Below are 16,521 nucleotides of genomic sequence, written 5' to 3'. Positions count from 1 at the left end.
CACGCTCTGTGTCTCTCTGTCTCTCAGTAATAAATAAACATTAAAAAACAACATGATGGTACTATTAATCCCCATCACCTATTTCACTCATCCCCCCACCCACCTCCCCTCTGGTCACCATCTGTTTGTTCTCTACAAAAGACCCCCCCAAAAAGAAAGCAATCTTGAAAAATCTTGAAAAAGAAAAACAAAGCTGGAGGTGTCACAATTCTAGATTTCAAGATATACTACAAAGCCATAGTAATCAAAACAGTATTGCTGGCACAAAAATAGATACTTAGATCAATGGAACAGAACAGACAGCCCAGGGATAGATTTATATCTTTAGATAAGAAATCGGTTGTGAAGAACTATCATACCTTTTCAAGGCACCTATCTGATACTAGTCCTTGTAATTTCACACACAAAATATTTTGGTACTCTTTAATTAATCTTTTTTATCAGCAGATACTTACAATGGTAGCTTTCCCTCAAAATACTAGATAGCTTAAGTATTATGGGGTGGTAACATTATTATTAAAAGATATTTATGTAGGGGCGCCTGGGTGGCTCAGTAGGTTGTGTCCGACTTTGGCTCAGGTCATGATCTCATGGTCTGTGAGTCTGAGCCCCTCATTGAGCTCTGTGCTGACAGCTCTGAGCCTGAAACTGCTTTGGATTCTGTGTCTCCCTCTCTCTCTGCCCCTCCTCCCCCTCTCAAAAATGAATAAACATTAAAAAAAGCTATTTATGTAAAGTATAAGTAATGAGACAACATTTTTTAAGAAGTTACCACAATTTGTAGCATCTGAAATAATCCTGTCTTTCAAAATAATTACTTGGAATGGCTTGTACTTTCTCCAATGAAGCAATGCAAACAATTTTAGAATTTCATCATTCAAACTGCTGTTATAGCCAGTTTATGAAGCACAAATATAAACTGGTCTTATTATTTATTTATATTTGTGTTGCCTCTTCTTATACTTAAAAAAAATCTTATCCATTTTGATCATCAGACTGGCTGAAAATCACTCCTGGAAGTCTCCAAAAATGCTATTATGATTTCAACACATATAAATTTTTCATCATTGAGGATATATAAAAAGAATTATGGAATAAGACAGTCTATAAGATATTTCAAAAGGAACTTTGTGCTGTGGTAACATCATATATAAATCTTATTGAACATGTAGGTTGTATTAAAATAAAAGACAGTTATCAAGGGGTGCCTGGGTGGCTTAGTCAGTTAAACATCCAACTCTTGATTTTGGCTCAGGTCAATCAATGGTTGGTGAGTTTGAGCCTCACATAGGGCTCTGCACTGACAGTGTGGAGCCTGCTTGGGATTATCTCTCTCTCCCTCCCCGCCCCCCCTTCTCCCTCTCGTTCTACCCCTCCCCCACATGTGCATGCTTCAGTTTTCTTTCTCTCTCTCTCTCTCTCTCACAAAATAGATAAACTTAAAAAAAAAGTCATCTAGAGAAACAAGAAACAAAATGAACTATTGGAACTACACCAAATAAAAAAACTTATGCAGAGCAAAGGAAACCATCAAAAAAACAGACAGCCTACTGAATGGGTGAAGATATTTGCAAATAATACATCTGATAAGGCGTTAACACCCAGAATATATAGACAATTACACAACTCAACACCAAAAAACCAAATAATCCAATTAAAAATGGGCAGAGGACCTGAATAGATATTTTTTCCAAAGAAGATATACATATGGCCAAGAGACACATGAAAAGATGCTCAACGTCACTAATCATGAGAGAAATGCAAATCAAAACCACAGTGAAATTTCACCCCACACCTATCAAAATGGTTAGAATCAAAAAGACAAGAAATAACAAATGCTGGCGAGGATGTGGAGAAAATGGAACCCCAGGCACCGTTGATGGGAATTAAGTTGGTGCAGCCACTGTGAAAAACAGTATGGATTAAAAGTTCTATTAAAAATAGAACTACCATATGACTCAGTAATCCCACTAGTGGGATTTACCCAAAGAAAATGACAATACGAATTCAAAAAGATATATGCACCATTGTGTTTACTGCAGCATTATTTACAATAGCCAAGATATGGAAGCAGTCCAAGGGTCCATCCATAGAGGAATGGGTAAAGAAGCTGAAAAAAATTAGGTTAATAAACTTGTGTTTTGAATTAATTCATAGTATTTTAACAGTTAATTTCAGTTAAAAGGTAAGACTCACTCTTTTTTTAAATTTATTTATTTTGAGAGAGAGAGAGTGAGAGAGAGCAAGTATGAGAAAGAGAGGGCCCATCAGAGAGACAGAGAGAATCCCAAGAAGGCTCCTTGCTGTAAGCACAGAGCCCGACATGGGGCTTGATGTCTCACAAACTGTGAGATCATGACCTGAGCAGAAATCAAGAGGTAGTCACTTAACTGACTGAACCACCCACGTGCCCCAAGACTCACTAACTCTTAAATCAGTAAAATTCAGTATGGTAAGCATTTGTCATGTGCCTTTTATGAGATAGGGAAACAACCTGTTTAAGATATGAAGATGGTTAAGGTAGGAGGCTTAATGTCTTTTGTGAAAGGCTTCTTGGGGAAAGCAATGTTTGGGCAAGAAAAAGGAGTTGGAGGCAAGAAATGGGAGGACATTGGAGACAGAGAAGCACAGATTCAGAAAACGGAGTGGCTGGAGCAGGAACAGAGATAGAAGTCTGCATCTGGAGGCAGAGGGGTGAGCTGGAGAAGGATGGAAGGGCTCTCAGAGTCTGGAAGAAAGGGAGATTCAACCTGCAGGCGATCAGGCTGCTCAGCAGGTGAGTGGCATGGTTAGATGGGGTGTTGTGAAGGATAGATGAGAAGAGACGAAGCCTCCTTCATGTTCTCTCTGTACAGTTTTACCCTGTTGTACTACTGTATGCATTTTGAGAACCTCTGAAGATGCCTCTTGAGGATGGCATTCGGAAACAGTTTGGAATGCAATGGGGCGTGCACCAAATAAACAAATCCAGGGGCCGGAGGCCAGGGTGGAGAATAATACAATAGGGCAGGCAACAGGTGCTGATGAGGAAAGTGACTGGAGACACGTTTAGAAGGTGAAATGAGGACTTGTGGACTGATGAGAGCTGCTGGGTGACGAAGTTGTGTAGAAGGAGGCTTAGGCGATGGAACCGTTCTGATGTTACCAACTCAAAGGGAAATCTAAAGGGGAGCATGCTTCATCTGGAGGCAGAGATGAGGGACCTAAGCTGGCCTGGGGGTGGGGGAGTGGGAGAGGTCAGAAAGGCTGTCTGGATGACTCAACACGGGAGCAGAGTTAGCACTTAGTGTATCAAACCATCCCATCTCTCATTGGTTGTTGTGTACAGTTGTGATTCTACATAAATCCATGACCTGCAGGGATCTGAGGCACTTTCGATCTCCTAGGTCACAAGTAAACAGATGCATGACGTTTACTAGCCAGGCAGTTAAATGCAGCTTCTCACTAGCTGCTGCACCGACTTCTTATTTAAGGGATCCTTTTAGAGGACATTCTTGGTTAGTTTGGATTTTTTAAAAATTTTAAACAAACCTTCAGTTTATGGATTTGTATAAACTACCATTGCATCACTCCAGAGAATGGTGCCAGACATGAAGACTTTCTACGTGACTGGACAGGTATAAACACAGAAACTGTCAAGCACTAAATAGTTTCTCTGGGCTAATTTGTACCACTCTCAGTTAACACATGTAACTCTGAACCCCTAATGCATCACGTTGTGTGAGATGCAGGCATCCGTGTCTGTCATATTTTGGGCCTCCCTGATGGTGTGTTACACGTGGTATGTGATTCCTTTCTTGTTTCCTCTGCTAGACATTGGAGAAGCTTGGTGCTCGCCCAGACTTACGTTTCATATGAGGCTGAGTGACAATTCGGCCCTTTTGATCCTACAGTGATAATCGCAGGCATGACGCTGAGGGTATAGGGTTGTCGTAAGGATTGCATTGGAGAATTCGAGTAAAGAACTTAGCATGGTGCCTGGCTCACGGTCAGGAGCCACCAATTATTATTTCCCAGGTATGCTGAGTTCAGTTCCTGGTTCAGAGGTCAGTTGTCAGAGACTGGAAGATGCACTACAGTTTATCATGAAGAATTTGTCTAAGTAGTAACTTGGAGGAACATACCGAAGAAAAACTACTGTTTAAGAGATATTTCCTTTAACACGTCCTTCCCCCTGACCCCTCCCCCCCCACCCCCCCTCCCCCACCTACCTGTTGAGAGAAACAGGATCTAGCTGACTGTTCTGTGTAACCAAATGAAGGACCTTCAAAAACCGCCGTGGGTAGTTTGAGAACTTCCCGCAGGAACTGATCATATCGTCCATAAACCATCACCCCACTGGAGTCAGAAATCATTGAGAAAATATCTGACAGAAGGGAAAAGGAAAGATATTTATTCATCACTTAAATATTCCCCACTGTTTCAGTGCACCATATCTGCTGCAAATAACCGAAAATGTAGCAGAATAAGTAATTTTTTTATGAAAGAGTAACATAAAGGTTAATTGTTATGCTGAAGTATTCCTGGCATTGTTTCCTTTGGTGTCTTTTAGGTAGCTGATTCTGGAACACAGCATTGTGTTGGATAAAATTAGCATATTTTGATAAGACAGAGAATATCCCATTTTTATTTTAAGGTCAATTATCAACTCATACATCACTCAATGGAAGGAATTTTTGCATATGTGAGGAATATGCTGACCTCATTGAAACACACAATGAACATTTTCTACAACAATGGGGTATGTATGTATGTATCTAGCTAGCTATTTGCCCATCTATATTATCACAAAAACCTTTGAGTTTTGGTTTAAGGTACTGAAAAATGAAAGATGCAATGGGGATAAGAACATAATGAAAACACTTGATTAACTTCCCACAGAAGCAGAAAACTTTCTATAAATCCCAGTGTTCTAGGTGGAAGGTACTTGATTTACGGGGAAGGGTCTTTTGACTCACGCAGTGGAGGGGGAGCCTGGCCTTGGGGAAGATCAATGAGGTAAAGTCAGAGTCCAAGACAGCCTGTGTCTTCATTGAACCTCTGTTCTTCCGTTTCTGCCACTGTGGGCACTTAGTGATATTAATGGCATAATTTCTCAAGGTACTTTATAATTCCTCTGTGGAAGTTACTATGGGAATGAAAGAAAGCGTCTGCTATCGTAGTTTGTCACTGTGCGAGACTGTAACTAGGAGGGTACAGCTGTTGGGACAAACTGTTGTAAATTCAACATGCTGCCTCTGATCAGTTTGGGCTTAATGTCTCAAGGTCAAAATGCAGTGTGGGGACATGGTTTTTACACTGCAGTCAGATGTTAAGCACATTACAGGCTTTAGCTGGATTATGTTTTGAGGCTGTGAATTGGCGCTCATTTCCTTCAAATACTCCAGTTCTAAAGGATTTCTACTGTTTCAAATAGTTTATCAATTATGAGGCTAAAGAAAATTCACCCAAGCAACAAAATTAATGTTGTTTTCATTTGCCTTCACAACTGTTAACTTGGTGAATTTTCTCTCTTATGTCTCATTTTAACTGGTTTAAAAAAAAAAAAAAAAGCAAAAGAAAGAAAGAAAAGAAAAAAAGTTGCCCAAAGCAAAACACTCTTATGTAATCCCATATATAGAAACTCAAGAATTCCAATAAAAAGAGGGAAAAGGAAACCCAGGAAAAGTAAATGGACTTTCTTGTAGGAGCGTAGGAGCTGACACCTTGTGTGTTTTTAGACAGGTTGGTTAACTACAATTGGGGCATCCTGACCATCTTCTGGGCTTTATTTCTAGGGCAGGACACAGTTTTGAAAAGTAGCCTAGGCCTTTCAAATCTCCTGCTGAAAAAATTTAGACAACATTTCTAACTAGAGCAAAGGCAGAAGGAGTACCAACACTGACCTTTCACAAACTTGAAGCTCATATTAAACTCCTTTGTGTTGATGAAGTTTTGCTAAGCAATAGCCGAACTAGGGCTAGGTCACTGGGATTAATGGGACATGGCTGTTAATGGCCACTCTGGTTTTTAAAAATAAACGAGGGAACTCTGAGGAAGCTATCAAAATGATATGTTTGTACCTGAGTCCTGGGCTCTCTGTTTTATATATATATTGTTATATGACTATATATATATATATATACACACATATGTATATAGCCATATATACTATGCAATATGCTGATAATATGTAATATATGTGTATGTAATAAAATATAAGGCTACTTCAAAGATTAAATTAGTTAATGGATGAAAAGCATGCAGATGTAAAAGACACAGAATAGTGCTTGGCCCCTAGTACACAGTACAGAAATGTTAGCTACTTTTACTATTGATTTCTTTTCACGTTTTTTCTGTCATTTACTTCATATGCTTAGACACTGCCTCCCCAATGGGATTGCTCTGTAATGTTCCCAATCATACTCTAAATCACCACTGTGATTTAGATACATACAATAATAGATTAGAAGAATTTACATTCATTGATTCATTCAACTAAAATTCACTTAGCACATACTAAATGTATAAAATTGTGCTAAGCCATGAAGGTACAGAAAAATCAGGACATAGTTTTTTTTTTATATTTATTTTTTTAGTGAATTAAAACAAAATTTTATTTTTAAATGGTTTCAAACTTAACAACACATTGCAAGAATAAGAGTACTACAAAGGACACTCACATACCCTTTATCCAGATTCATCTATTAACACTTTATTCCATTTATTTTATCATCCTATCATCTATCTATCCATCTACCATCTGTCTACATCTACTTGTCCGTGTGTATATATGTATGTACAAACATATTTTCTGAATTGAGACTAATTTGCATATATCATGGCCTTTACCTCTGAACACGGCCGTGGGTCCTCCCTAAGAATAAGGGTATGTCCTTTTATGAGACTACAGCAAGGGTTAGCAAACTTTTTTGGTAAAGGGCCAGATAGTAATATTTTAGGTTTTGTGGACCACACATGGTCTCTGTCACACACTCCTCTTTGTACTTTATACAACCCTTTAAAAATGGGAAAACTATTCTTAGCTGATGGGCCATAGTTTGTTGACCCTGGATTACAGTGTAGTTATCCACTTCAGTATATGTAACATTGATACGCTAATCTTATCTAATATTATCTAGCCTACTGGCCATATTCCAATTTTGTGAATTGGTCAGTAACAGGGCATAGATTTTGACCTCTGGGAGGTCCCAGTCCCCTGAGGATACAGAGACATGCTTACATAGTGCATCACATGACATCATAAATTGTAACACGGTGGCGTGAATACCAGAACAGGAGGCAGCAAGGGTTCAAAGAGGGTTTCCAGAGTGAGGAGTGGGTCAGGGAAGAGTTCCTTTCACAGGTGACTTTTAGGTCTTCTTAGGTGATAGAGGTGGCTTCTAGGCCAAGTATAAAGGACAATCAGGAGCCAGTGAAGCTTTAGGAAATAGCACCAGGATGTGCACAGGCATGCTCAAGCATGATGCACTCAAGCTCTTCAAGTAGTTCATTGTCAAGGGGCCTTGGGTGCACATAAGGGCTCGGTGGGAGATGAGGCAGAGATATGAAGAGCTTCTAGCCTCTTCTAAGGAATTTAGGTGGTGTCCAGGAGATGTTGGGGAGATACTAAAGACTTAAGGCAGGCCAGTGAGTCAGAAATATTACCCTGGAGGTAGGTGTGGAGGCAAAACAACCAGTTCCGTTATAGAAACTCAACAAATCCACGGTGTTTGCTATAATGCTGGTCTTTTAAACAAAACCAGACAAGCCCTCCTCAGAAGCTTTAGAACAGCACCTGATTTTCTAGGCTAATGGCATTAAATTCAGAATTCCTTATGGTTCTTAGGACTATCTGGGAGCCCCGAGAAAGAAGCATAAACAGGTGCTCCAACTCATGACAACAATAGCTTATAACTGGACCAAGAACAATTTGACAGAAGCAGGTATTTTATTCCGTCAAGTTTATGTTTAGGTCCGTGTGTGTGCTATGGCTGCAGGGGGCGCCCTCACACTCTAGGCAGCTGGAAGGCACGCGGTGGTCACCCTGCACAATTGGTTCCTGGTGGCCCTGAGCACTGGAAATGGTGATGCACCATGGAGTTGTTGTCCTTTCTAATGCATTTTAAAGCACTTTGAAAGATTCAGTTGACAATTTTCTGTTTTCTGCTTTTTGCTTTCTCAAATTCCTAATTTGTTTTCAGCAATTACTCTTGCCCCACACTCACAGGAAGGGGCTAGTTGGAACAAACTAAATATCCTTCATCCCTATGCACAAAAACAGAAAAATTGCCAGACAAGCACTGCTGGCCTATTGGCTGAAGCGAATTAGAACTTAAAGAAGGGAAAACAAAACCCCTCAAATCCTGAGAAATTCCATATCCTTTCATTTGATTTTTTTCTTTTTGACAAGAGCAGTGCAGAAAATCATTACTTCGCCTGTTTTATCATTAAGTGCAGCCGAAGCCGGCAAAAGAAGACCAGAGAAAACAGAATCCTGCTCGGCAAGAGGCAGCCACTGTGGTCTACGGGCAGATTTGCCTATATTTGCATATTTAGTTAACAGTTACCACTGAAATTAAAAATATTGGTGATTCAAGATATGCATTTTTGACTATTAACATTTTGGAGAGATTCTTCCAACCAAACTGCTTTCAGTTAAATTGTTTTTATCAAAGTGCTCTCAATCGACTAACCAGAATACCACTAAAACCTTCCTGGGATTAAGTACACAAAGAGTGACTCCTGAGCCCCAGAGCTGGGGGCATATTAGGCTGCGATTCAGGTCCACTGCTCTGGGAGAGGGCAATGTGATATATCTCAAGATCGCACCCTCTGTTTTTGTGGTTCTACAGAAGTTGTGACACCGAAACTTATTTCCGCAGACCGGAGAACATAGTTTACTCCCAGTGAGACTCATGCGTTTAACTTCTTTCACTGTGCTGAAAAGGATTTACTTTGGCCACAGATAGCATGCATGCTTTGCTCACTGATGGTGGGGTGAGGAGAAAGCACCCTAGCAATTACATTGTTTGCTTTGAATTCCTGGATGTGCGGGGTTTTGACACTTGGTGAAGATCTGCTCAGAAACTTAGTTACCTTGAGCGTAACTCTGCAGACACAGGTTGCTTGTTTACCTAACAACCATTCCCTTTGTCTTTCTTGGCCCCAAGTTTCTTCCTGGGCTAAGAAGGGAAAGCAGAGGCCTTTCCCAGCCCAGGGGGCAGAGCTGGACTCCTCCCTCACCATCATGGGCACCCCTTTCTTGTTACCAGTAACTGGTGTAGCAACTGGTTTCTGATGCCACACTGGGGGCTGGGGGCCTCTGGAGTGAGACGGGACTCTTGAGATTGCAGTATCCTTTTTCCCCCAGCAGAGGGACAAAATCTGACACTGAGGAAGCCTGAATGGAGGGATGCACAGCACTGTGAACCTTGCTGGCACAGCATTAATTAGCCTGGTTCATGCAAGGCCCCAAGGACCCCAAGGAAGGTCAGAAAACTGGTTCTCTTAGTGTTCCTCAAACGTATTTTAATATGGAATCCTTTTGTCTATGTGCCTATTAATATAACATTGAGTAAGTATTTGGAAATGTTTCTCAAGACTTAAAAAGAAAATATCTGATGTCCTCAGCATAAGTGGCCAATCATGACATGAGATCATCAGGCAAGGCCCTCAAGATTTTTTCCTCTGCCCTGGTTCATTTCGCTAAACTTTCTCCTCTCAGCCGAACCCTGAAGGAAATGCTTCCTGGATTACTCTGGAGCTATGTTTCAAAAAAGGACATTGGGGGGCGCCTGGGTGGCTCAGTTGGTTAAGCGTCCCATTTCGGCTCAGGTCATGATCTCACAGTTCGTGAGTTCGAGCCCCGCGTCGGGCTCTGTGCTGACAGCTCAGAGCCTGGAGCCTGCTTCACATTCTGTGTCTCCCTCTCTCTCTGCGCCTTCCCTGCTCATGCTGTGTCTCTCTCTGTCTCAAAAATAAATAAACATTAAAAAAAAATTTTTTTTTTTTTAAAAAAAAGGATACTGGTCCCATCACCTTCTCATTTCACTACTATCCTCAATTAAGCACTGAGGCAGATAGTTTTTAATTTTCAAAATCTCTTTCGGGATAACTAAAGAGAAACTAAACTCTCCCTTGTCAGGTCTGCTTGGGCTTCTCTGAATCCTTACTTCACTTGGCTAGTCCATGAAAGGAGGTTCCCAGGGTGAGGGGAGATGTGTGGTGGTGGGGTTTCCATGCGCCTTCCACCACTTATCTACTGGCCCAATGACAGAACTCTGCTGTGCAGCATGTCTGGGGAAATTCCAGAGGATTTTTTTTTTTTCTTTCTGTATCTTCCTTCATTTTTCAGTCTTGGTGCATCAAGAAGCAAGAGATCACACTCAAAAGCTCACAGGCAGCAGGTGAGAAAAGAGCCTGGAGGCGGCGAATCACAGATGATGAGAGCTGGGAGGGAACCTCCAGGTGTCTAACAAAATCCCCAAGTTTGGGACAGAGATGGAAGCCGAGGACTAAAGAAGTGAGATAATGTCCACAGAATAACTCAGCAAATTAGTCACATGGCTGGGCTTGCAAGCTGGGGTTCCCGGTTCCATGACAGTGCTCCTTTCCCACACAGCATTATAGCCCAAACTCATAATATTTCAGGTAAGGGAAAGGGGTTAAGTGGAAATTTTTCTTTTAAACACTGCATCACTTAAAAATAGTTAGAAATGAAAATTCTTGTCCCTGAGTCCCACCTTAGGTCTTCTGAATCAAAAACTCTGGGAGTGGTACCCAGAAATCTATAGTTTATTTATTTATTTATTTAATTTTTTTTTAATTTTTTTTTTTTTTAACGTTTATTTTATTTTTGAGACAGAGAGAGACAGAGCATGAACGGGGGAGGGGCAGAGAGAGAGGGAGACACAGAATCGGAAACAGGCTCCAGGCTCTGAGCCATCAGCCCAGAGCCCGACGCGGGGCTCGAACTCACGGACCGCGAGATCGTGACCTGGCTGAAGTCGGACGCTCAACCGACTGAGCCACCCAGGCGCCCCAGAAATCTATAGTTTAAAAAGCTCTCCAGATGATTCTGTAGATCCAAAAATTTCAGAACCACTAGAGAAAAAAAAAAGTCACGTTCAAATCCTGGTACCATCTTAGCTATAATGACTTCATTCTACCCGAGTCTCAGCTTCTTTACCTAAAGCAAACCAAATGCCTGTGTTTTCTTGGTTAAAAAACTACCACATTTAGTGACAAAACGTACATAAAAGGTCCACAATCACTCGATGCACCCTAGCTATCACGTTTTCATTGGAATCCAGTTAATTCTCAGTCTATAGCGTCTCTGTGTGATTCTTATGCCTGTAACCCTGGCAATGTCTATTTTGCAACCTTCAGAATTCCCAGTGACTTGAACAGCACCGGCTGAGAATAATGAGGAAATGTGCCAGGAGTTTTGGCTTTGGATTACCTAAAAAAAAGAAGGCTTCCCAACATGACCTTCATGTCCCTGTGATGATGGACTTATACCTGTGAGGCAGTACAGTACAATCAACTTGAAAGAGTATATATCTTACTTTAATATTACAAAAAGCCTAGTGGGTGATACTCCACAGGTTGTAACATAATAATCCATAAGTAGAAGGAAAATATTAATATCATTAACATTTACCTAATATGAAAATATTTCTTTGACACAATGCAAAGATCCATAAAGATTGTATCTCAAGTAGCTCTCGTAGAATGAGGAAAGTCAAAGTGGACGGCAGGACACAGAGGAAATGGGGAAAGGAGAACGGTATACGGGAGGGATCGGCAAAGAGAGACACAAAGAATAACTTACATCTTAATTTGTCCATGATCTTCCCTCCACACAACGTGGCTAAAGCCATTTTGACAGCAAATACTGAAATTTTACCATGGCCTTCCCTGTTTAATAACAGAAAAAAAAAAAAAAGATGTCATTTGGAGAACTTCCAGTAATGCGATTTGACATTTTCTGTTCTGTAGAAATCATAGGACACCGTAGCTGCATACATTATGTGAACATATCCATTTTAGAAAAGACCATGAATACAATTGAACACAAGTTTCTGAAAAGCTGACTATTCAATGTTTCATTTTTTCAAGAGATAGCAGAATCTTCAAGTTATTCTTTGTCTATGTCACTTGTTCAAAGCATGAGCTGGCAGCTAGAGGGATATGTACTATTTAGCCATGGATTACAATTACAGAACATGATTTTCACTTGGGGTTTCATAAAATAATTTTATGCATGATGATTCCACAGTCTCCATAATTTAATTAAAACATGGTTTCAGGAAAAAAAAATTTTTTGGTAGGAGAATTCCTGAATTTTATTAGAGTAACTATGGGGATTTTTCCATCACACCTTTTTTTTCTTCACCCATCATTTCCTACCCACAAGCTGACTGTGTTTGTGTGATACATTTACTTTCCAAAGAGAGTTGATATTTTAAAGGGGCAAAAATAAGAGCTCTGTTTGAGCTCCTTCTACCAAATTGACATTAGAGCTGCCAAATCTTCATCGATTCAGGAAGTGTAACTGACTTGTCCTTCACAAAATGTGATATAAAGGGCACACTGTAAGAAGTATAATATTTCAGCTAAATGATTTTGCAGCTGGGATAAACTGTTCGTTCTTGTATCCTTGGAATCAGAAAGTGTATCACATTAGTAACTCATTTCTCTGGTAGTTGCTACTCTTAAGAATGATCAACAGGGGCGCCTGGGTGGCGCAGTCGGTTGGGTGTCCGACTTCAGCCAGGTCACGATCTCGCGGTCCGTGGGTTCGAGCCCCGCGTCGGGCTCTGGGCTGATGGCTCAGAGCCTGGAGCCTGTTTCCGATTCTGTGTCTCCCTCTCTCTCTGACCCTCCCCCATTCATGCTCTATCTCTCTCTGTCCCAAAAATAAATAAACGTTGAAAAAAAAAAAAAAAAAAAGAATGATCAACAGAGTTATTTTAAATAATAATGTGGCTTAAACGTAAGTAAAGTCAGTACTGACAAGGGTTTAATGTATAGAATAAATCATTTATACGACTAAGATCCGTATATATGACATTTTAGAAGAATAAGGTGCAATAAACAATTGTGTCTTTGTTCCTTATTAGACTCCAGAGATAGATGACGTTATTCATCCTTGCTGCTGTCATTCTTAGCATAGTACCTCAAATACAGCCAGCCAGAATGTGAAAGTGACTGAGCCCTATGCTGTTTGCTCTCCCATTTATATTTCTAAGCCTAAGCACCAGATCTATGTAATTAGTTATTGGATACCTCATGTCAAACTAAGTGTGTTCAAAGTAGAGCTCGTTATCCTTACAAAGCCCTCCCATAATACTCAGACCAACCCACTACTATCTGCTTCTGGTTGTTAGTCCCTCTTCTGGTTGTCAGACTCACCATGCACCTAGTTACCCAAAAATGAACTCTGGGGAAGGGCTTACCCTTGACTTTGTTCTCTTCCTTAATTCACCACCACCTCAAATGTGTGAGGGACTCAAATATACGTCTGAACTGTACATTAAGGCCATTCCCTGCTTTGCATTCCAACTGTCATTGCTTTATCGGCTCTTGCTTAAACACTGTAATAATTTCTTAAATGATCTCTCTGCTTGCACACTCACATCACAAAATCGACCGTATTATTTTTTTTTATGTTTACTTTTGAGAGAGAAAAGAGAGAGAGACAGTATGCGAGGGGGGGGGCAGTGCTGAGAGAGAGGGAATCATGGAATCTGAAGCAGGCTCCAGGCTCTGAGCTGGCAGCACAGAGTCCAACGTGGGGCTCGAACCCACAAACGGAGAGATCGTGACCTGAGCCGAAGTCGGATGCTCAATCAACTGAGCCACCCAGGCACCCTGATGATATTATTTCATTATTTAAAACTCTAATTGCTTCCGTTTGCCTACAGGCTATGATTACAAGTTTATCTGTGTTCTCCAGTCTTCCTTGCTACCATTTCTGTTGAACCTCACTCCATAGTCCCATGTTTAATGCCCCTGCCCTTCCTACCACCTTTTGCCCAGGACTCTGTCACCTGTTCATCAAAGACTCAGCTCCATATATCATCACTCCATTTGCTCTGAAAAGAGCTTTACCCCTGGATGTGCAGGCAAATGCTCTTCCCTCCACTTCTTTTTAATTTTTTTTTTCAACGTTTATTTATTTTTGGGACAGAGAGAGACACAGCATGAACGGGGGAGGGGCAGAGAGAGAGGGAGACACAGAATCGGAAACAGGCTCCAGGCTCTGAGCCATCAGCCCAGAGCCCGACGCGGGGCTCGAACTCACGGACCGCGAGATCGTGACCTGGCTGAAGTCGGACGCTTAACCGACTGCGCCACCCAGGTGCCCCTCTTCCCTCCACTTCTACTTACTATTGGACACCCATCACACTGAGTGACCTTCGTTTATTTACATATCTGCATGTAATTTGACCCCACACTGTGAGATTCCTGGGGGCAGAGACCATGTATGTCTTCTCAACTAGTTGAATTCCTACAGCCTTGTACTTCATCTCCCCCATAATTAGTGAACAATATATTTCTTATATTAATTAATGACTATTAATCTTTATAATAGGTGCCCCTAGAATTTCAAATGGCCACTTATTTAGTTGTTTGCTAATTTGGGAGCAGGTAAGCTGTAATAAAAACGCGATGCTTTTGTCAAAAAAAAAACCTCATTCAGAATTATTCCATGTGCATTGTATTCCCAACTGCATGGATAACTTGAAGTATCAAAAATTTATTCTAGGAAATCATTAGTTCCCTTTCCTAAGCTGAAACATGGTTCAAATTATGAGAACAGGGAAATCTACAAAATGTGGAAGAACAGGAGAAATGCCAATGATAAGGTTTCCTTCAAAATGCAGAGAAATTGAGGAGCATCATATGTGAGATTTCAAGAGCAATACAAGTTTCTTTCAATAAATCAGGCAGAACAATTTAACTCAAGAAAGAGGATAGACCACAGATAATGATGGAACAGAGAGTTCTCCACAGGATGAAATGATGATAGCTCACAGATGAATTCTTAAGCCTTAGCTTTTAATGAAGAAGATCCTAGGGAGATCGCCAGTTCTGTATTGTTCTTGGAAATGCAAGATTAACGCTATTACATCCAGGAGTGGTTGTATCAGAGCTATTCTGCCAAATTGACACAATAAATCTAGATAAATCACCAAGTGGAGGGCAGCTCAATGAGAGTTTTGCAGGAACTCAAGGGTGAAATTAGGCCACTGGAATGTATTGTTATGCAAGCCACTGTGCCATATTGCAAAGGTGACCCTGGTCACAAAGAAGGATTCAGGGGGGTATGCGGGAATGTAGATCTCCATAAGCACACCAATATTGGGTGAATTTAGACCTTGCTCAGCCCTAGCAGTGGATAAATCTTGAAGGAATTTAAGGAGTGGAGACGAATGATGTCACAATGGAAAAGGGGGACACACCAAGGACTTAAATACAAATGGATCTTTTTAAAGAACATTTTCAGTAGATAAAACAGGATGAAGAAAAGGGTTGGGGAGAGAGATTTTCTAAAGACGTTTGACAAGATTCCACACCAAGGGCCATTACTTAAACTCATCTTGGGATCAGGGTCCTGTGTGTGTGTGTGTGAGAGAGAGAGAGAGAGAGAGAGAGGAAGTGGCATTAACAATGCAAGTAAGGTGGGGCGCCTGGGTGGCGCAGTCGGTTGAGCGTCCGACTTCAGCCAGGTCACGATCTCGCGGTCCGTGAGTTCGAGCCCCGCGTCGGGCTCTGGGCTGATGGCTCAGAGCCTGGAGCCTGTTTCCGATTCTGTGTCTCCCTCTCTCTCTGCCCCTCCCCCGTTCATGCTGTGTCTCTCTCTGTCCCAAAAATAAATAAACGTTGAAAAAAAAATTAAAAAACAAAACAAAACAAAACAAAAAAACAAAAAACAATGCAAGTAAGGAGTAGGGAGACATCGGCGCACCCCGAGGGGAGAAGTACAAGAGTTGTGCTCATCAGGAATCATCCCTAACGGGGCCGTGTGATTCACAAACAGATCGGGAAATCCCTTAAGTATCTAGGAAGTGGAAAGTCAAGCTCAGGAGGATGGATAACAGGAAACTCCCAGGAGTCTAGTGCAAACCAGCAGGAAAGCAGCATATTGTTCCAAAGTGAGTCTGCACACGCAATGTCTCTAGGAGTAAAGCAGTAAAACTGCCCATATGGAATGTTGGCCGTCGGCCACAATTCCGGAAGAAGACCTGCCAAAGTGTACTGAGGATGAAAAACGTAGACTGTCCCTAATGCTGCAGGCCAAACAGCCTTGGAACGGCAACACTAGGAAGAGTGCTAGAAAAAGTCTATGCTTTTGTTTGTACTAAGAGCTATGGCAGCACATCTCCAACTTCATGTGTGCCTTTTTTTTAAAAAAAAATTTTTATGTTTACTTATTTTTGAAAGAAAGACAGACCATGAGCTGGGGAGGGGCAGAGAGAGAGGGAGATACAGAATCCAAAGCAGGCTCCCGGCTCTGAGCTGTCAGCACAG

At 41.2% G+C, this 16,521-nt stretch overlaps 1 protein-coding gene across 37 annotated transcripts in view; it reads right to left on the bottom strand.

Moving 5' to 3' along the window:
* DTNA (dystrobrevin alpha) overlaps positions 1 to 16,521 on the bottom strand; it is a 359,261-nt gene that overhangs the window by 73,300 nt on the left and 269,440 nt on the right. For all 37 annotated transcript variants that reach the window (XR_006707706.1, XM_045458370.1, XM_045458369.1 and 34 more), the window contains 2 exons: positions 11,816 to 11,901; positions 4,212 to 4,366 (listed from right to left, as the gene is read on the bottom strand). Coding sequence is in view for 36 of the 37 variants with exons in the window: in XM_045458370.1 (XP_045314326.1) it covers positions 4,212 to 4,366; positions 11,816 to 11,901 (241 nt within the window). In the remaining variant the exon portion in view is untranslated. The remainder of the gene's footprint in view (positions 1 to 4,211; positions 4,367 to 11,815; positions 11,902 to 16,521) is intronic.

This window comes from Leopardus geoffroyi, chromosome D3, assembly GCF_018350155.1.
Source record: "Leopardus geoffroyi isolate Oge1 chromosome D3, O.geoffroyi_Oge1_pat1.0, whole genome shotgun sequence".
Classification (NCBI taxonomy): Eukaryota; Metazoa; Chordata; class Mammalia; order Carnivora; family Felidae; genus Leopardus; species Leopardus geoffroyi.
Note: the sequence above shows the minus strand (reverse complement) of the source record. Positions and strands in the feature narration are given on the sequence as shown.